General features: G+C 37.0%; 1 protein-coding gene across 1 annotated transcript in view; it reads right to left on the bottom strand.

The window, feature by feature from the left end:
- Nucleotides 1–2,802, bottom strand: part of LOC121385073 (mucin-like protein) — a 69,454-nt gene extending 66,652 nt beyond the window's left edge. The window contains exon 1 of the mRNA XM_041515608.1: nt 2,601–2,802. Coding sequence (XP_041371542.1) covers nt 2,601–2,613 — 13 coding nt within the window. The 5' untranslated portion in view covers nt 2,614–2,802. The remainder of the gene's footprint in view (nt 1–2,600) is intronic.
- Between the last annotated feature and the right edge of the window lie 3,076 nt (nt 2,803–5,878).

The raw sequence follows: 5,878 nt of genomic DNA, 5'->3' as shown, positions 1-5,878 counted from the left end.
CAAAAAATTCTTCATTTTTTTCCACTTTTTTGAACCCACTCAATAAAAAAATTTTTTTAACCACCCATACATCCCCAATAATAAAAAAAAAAAAAAAAAAAAAAAAAAAAAATTCCACCACCACCAAACCAATTTTTTTTTAACCCTCCAAAAAAAAAAGAACTGGTTTTTAAAATACACGTTACCAACACATCCTTATCAATAGTACAAACCAAACACCTCCTTGAAATATTTAATCTCCGCACGACGATATACGGGACAAGATGAAACATGAAATACGATATCGATTCCGTAGAACATATTACAAATACAATTTTAATATAGATAGATAGATAGATAGATGGATAGATAAATATATAGATAGACAGATCTATAGGGATATCTATAGACAGATAGACAGACAGACATACAGACATATAGATAGATAGATAGATAGATAGATAGATAGATAGATAGATAGATAGATAGATAGAAAGATAGATAGATAGATAGACAGACAGACAGACAGACAGAGAGATAGGCAGATAGAGACAGACAGACAAACATACAAAGACAGATAGATAAATAGACAGACAGATAGACAGACAGACAAACAGACAGATAGATAGATAGACAGACAGACAGACAGACATACAGATAGATAGACAGACAGACAGATATATAGATAGATAGATAGACAGACAGATAGATAGATAGATAGACAGACAGACAGACAGATAGATAGATATACATATAGACAGACAGACAGACAGACAGACAGACAGATAGATAATTTGTCTTCACAATCGTATTCTTCACACGATATTAACGACAGTAACCGATTACTCCGTAAGCAAATATTTGCTAATAGGCTTAAAGTTAAGTGAAATTTGCACGACACCGGCAAAATACACAATGAAGACTTTGTATTCAAGTACATCAATACTTTCCTTTGGGGGACAAATTCTTAGAAAACAAAAGTTACCCGAAATGTATTTTTGCCGCCGGTAAAACGTTAAAGTCGGTGCAGATTGCCTATTCGAATACCTCTATACTGTTTTAAATTGAACAATTTCTAGAGCGCCTAAAAAATTTCCAAATATTTATGACACCTGCAAACTATATCAATACAAAAAACCCAAAAAAAAAAAAAAAAAAAATTTATTTTTTGAACTTTAATAATGCTATTAGGCATGAATTTAAAGAGCAACTCCTTAGTTTGCGTCCATTGTAAGATGTGTTCGACATACAGAATCTTTTAACGACTAAAATTAAATACTAAATATTGCTAATTAGTTATTTCTCTTTTTAATTTATTTATTTTTATTAATATTATTATTATTATTATTATTTTTATTATTATTTAATCAATTATTTTATTTCATTTTATTTTATTTATTTATTTTATGCAGGATAAAATGTATTTAATATGAAATTGCAGTCATGAAAACGCCTATGTTAGTCGGAATGAAATGTTTTATTTAACGACCAACCCCCGCCCAAAAACACAGATATATAGAGAGGAAACGCGCGGTGTCGCCACTTCATGGGGCTACTCCTTTCGATTAGCACCATCCCACAGACAGGATAGTACATACCACGGCCTTTGTTACACCAGTTGGCTCGACCGAGAAATAGCCCAATGGGGCCACCGACAGGGATCGATCCTAAACCGACCGCGCATCAAGCGAGCGCTTTATCATTGCCCCATGCTAGTCGACAACATCTTAGCAATAATATCTAACTCAAAAGAGTCCCTCTAAGCGATATTTGTATGACGCACAAAATGCACAAAAACCTGTGCTAAGACGCTCCATTGAAATACACTAATATTATATTTTTTCCGAACAATTACTAGTGGGCCTAAAGTTACTCAAACTTTTTTTGACGCTGGAAACCAAACACACAGAGTATGAACGTCCTATTCACATATACTTCAATACCCTTTTTTGTGATCAAATGCTATTAGGCCTGCACTTCACGGACTTTTGTGTGACGCTGGAAAAAACGTTTGCAAATCAACGTAAACGTTCTATTCTTATAGACATGCACACTAATAACGTCTTTTTGTGAACAAATGTTTTTAGGCCTAGACGTAATTGAAGTTTGTATGACTAGGGAAAACAATGCACACAACAGTGTACTCGCTCTATTCAAATAGATCTATAACAAGTTTTGTTAACAAAAGCATAAAGGTACCCTGACTTTTATATGACGCGGATAAAACCTGAAAAACTTTCTATTTGTATAGAAAACAAATGCTAGCATGCCTAAACGTAGTCATTTCGTATTAAACTTTGACAAAGCGTACACGAAAGGGTACGCGTCCTATTAAAATATATCAATGCACACTTTTTGAATAAATTATATCACAGCTACAACTTCTATTTAAATACAACAATACGATAACTTGTTTTTCTTTCTTTTCTTCTCCTTTTTCTTTCTAAATAAAAACAGAAGAAACAAAAAAGAGAGAGAAAGAGAAAAATAAAGAGAAAACAGTTGCATATATGTCATTCATCTTCAGGGAAAATAAGAGTGCATTTAAAATTAAAATGTGTCAATATTGCTTCTTCTTTTTTTACGTTTAATACCTAAAATACTCAAAACATTAATCTTACCCGAACCTGTCATACTTCGCGTCTTCGGGTATAATACCCACACCGGTAAACTGTCCAAATATATATATATATTTAGAAACAATACAACGTTCTATATATTTTATGAAGTTAAAATTGTTCTTATAGAAACAAAAATTAGTTGAACGCAAATAATATTCTCAAAAATGTGAACTCTATTATACAGTCAAATTTTGTCTCCCGACGTTTCCCCAACGTGTTTTAGCGAAGTTGTGTTAAAATGTCAATGAATTCACCTTGTAATCCAAAACTCTAAGTATAGTAAAAAAAAAAAGTATAGACACCTAAAGACCACCAATTATTTCCACCCGAAATTGTTCGGTCCAATGACCACGTGTCATAGAGGAGGGGTCTTGAAATCTTAGCCTTACAAAAAGATATTCCTACCAGAAGAAATGAACCACCGTTAAGCAGTCGGGGAGAAAATTTATTCCGGCTATGTACGTACCCCATGGACCAAGCGATTCTATCTTCCGGGTGCGAGGATTGGTATAACGTTACACCAAACATGTAGTCTGACTAATTCTGCAGGCAAACAATTGACGTTGTTTTAGATCACACGTGTCTTATCCTGTGTTTCTACCTTTGCACAGATATTAACATGCAAAACGCTGTCAATCACATGGCATAAAGTAAAATTAGAGAGGCAGAGAGAGAGAGAGGGAGAGAGAGAGAGAGAGAGAGAGAGAGAGAGAGAGAGAGAGAGAGAGAGAGAGAGAGAGAGAGAGAGAGAGAGAGAGAGGCAGGAGATACAGAGAGAAAGGATAAATACATAAATACAGAGAGAGAGAGAGAGAGAGAGAGAGAGAGAGAGAGAGAGAGAGAGAGAGAGAGAGATGATAAATACTACATAAAACAGACAGAGAGAGGAGAGAGAGAGAGAGAGAGAGAAGAGAGAGAGAGAGATGAGAGAGGAGGAGAGAGAGAAGACATACAGAGATAGAGAGAGAGAGAGAGAGAGAGAGAGAGAGAGGGATCAGGGAGGTAGAGAGAGGGGGGGGAGGGAGAAGAGGAGGGAGGGGGGAGTAGAAGAATACAGAGAGAAATGATAAAACAATATAATAAATACAGACAGAGAGATAGAGAGAGAGAGAGAGGTGAGAGAGAGAGAGAGAGAGAGAGAGATGAGATGAGGGAGGGTGTGAGGAGAGGGGGAGAGGGGAGAGAGATAGAGAGAGAGAGAGAGAGAGAGAGAGAGAGAGAGAGAGAGAGAGAGAGAGAGAGAGAGAGAGAGAGAGAGAGAGAGAGAGAGAGAGAGAAAACAGACAGACAGACAGACAGACATATACATAATGAGGGAGAGATAGAGATAGACATAATTAATATAGTGGCAGGAGCGAGCGCAGGTTTTTTGGGTAAAGCTCTCGCGTGAAGCGCGTTTAGTCGATGTTAATGTTGAAAACATTAGAAGAAATTATGTACCAAAAGCTACACCTGGAAAATAATTAATCACCACCTAGTTTTAACCAGGTGACTTATACTTCGCTAGTGCAATTTCGTAGATACTAAATGCTAAAATTACCGTTTTGTGAATTCAGAAGCTATTAATGTATTTTAGGAAAAAGGGAAGACAAAATTATTTGAAGACAAAATCCAGTTTGGGTTTCTTACAAATATTAAGACGACCAGAAACACATTGAATATACAGACACTGATATTCTAGACAAAAAAATAGATTTAATATGTACGTTTAATCGTAGAAATATTTTATTAGTCGGAAACATCTTACAATGCAGCAAACTCAGGACTGTCCCTTTAAAACATCTTACAATGCAGCAAACTCGGGACTGTCCCTTTAAAACATCTGACAATGCAGCAAACGCAGGACTGTCTCTTTAAAACATCTTACATTGCAGCAAACTCGGGACTGTCCCTTTAAAACATCTTACAATGCAGCAAACTCAGGACTGTCCCTTTAAAACATCTTACAATGCAGCAGACTCGGGACTGTCCCTTTAAAACATCTTACAATGCAGCAGACTCGGGACTGTCCCTTTAAAACATCTTACAATGCAGCAAACCAGGGACTGTCCCTTTAAAACATCTTACATTGCAGCAAACTCGGGACTGTCCCTTTAAAACATCTTACAATGCAGCAAACTCGGGACTGTCCCTTTAAAACATCTTACAATGCAGCAAACTCGGGACTGTCCCTTTAAAACATCTTACATTGCAGCAAACTCGGGACTGTCCCTTTAAAACATCTTACAATGCAGCAAACTCGGGACTGTCCCTTTAAAACATCTTACAATGCAGCAAACTCGGGACTGTCCCTTAAAACATCTTACAATGCAGCAAACCAGGGACTGTCCCTTTAAAACAACTTACAATGCAGCAAACTCGGGACTGTCCCTTTAAAACATCTTACAATGCAGCAAACCAGGGACTGTCCCTTTAAAACATCTTACAATGCAGCAAACTCAGGACTGTCCCTTTAAAACAACTTACAATGCAGCAAACTCGGGACTGTCCCTTTAAAACATCTTACAATGCAGCAAACTCGGGACTGTCCCTTTAAAACATCTTACAATGCAGCAAACTCGGGACTGTCCCTTTAAAACAACTTACAATGCAGCAAACCAGGGACTGTCCCTTTAAAACATCTTACAATGCAGCAGACTCGGGACTGTCCCTTTAAAACATCTCACAATGCAGCAAACCAGGGACTGTCCCTTTAAAACATCTTACAATGCAGCAAACTCGGGACTGTCCCTTAAAACATCTTACAATGCAGCAAACCAGGGACTGTCCCTTTAAAACATCTTACAATGCAGCCAACTCGGGACTGTCCCTTTAAAACATCTTACAATGCAGCAAACTCGGGACTGTCCCTTAAAACATCTTACAATGCAGCAAACTCGGGACTGTCCCTTAAAACATCTTACAATGCAGCAAACCAGGGACTGTCCCTTTAAAACATCTTACAATGCAGCCAACTCGGGACTGTCCCTTTAAAACATCTTACAATGCAGCAAACTCGGGACTGTCCCTTTAAAACAACTTACAATGCAGCAAACCAGGGACTGTCCCTTTAAAACATCTTACAATGCAGCCAACTCGGGACTGTCCCTTTAACGTACTCCTTTATTCTATTACACAGTCTTGTCGATTTTACTGCATGCGTCAGACAGGTTGACATTCCACAGCCCTGGGTGCATTGCATATTATATGTATTGATTATCATTAACGTTAATGGTTCGACACTTTCTGTGAAAAAATAACATTTAAAAAAAAAAAAAAATTCATATTATAAAAGAATA

Source organism: Gigantopelta aegis, chromosome 11 (genome assembly GCF_016097555.1).
Source record: "Gigantopelta aegis isolate Gae_Host chromosome 11, Gae_host_genome, whole genome shotgun sequence".
Lineage (NCBI taxonomy): Eukaryota > Metazoa > Mollusca > Gastropoda > Neomphalida > Peltospiridae > Gigantopelta > Gigantopelta aegis.
The sequence above is the reverse complement of the archived record's forward strand: the minus strand, read 5'-3'. Positions and strand labels throughout refer to the sequence as shown.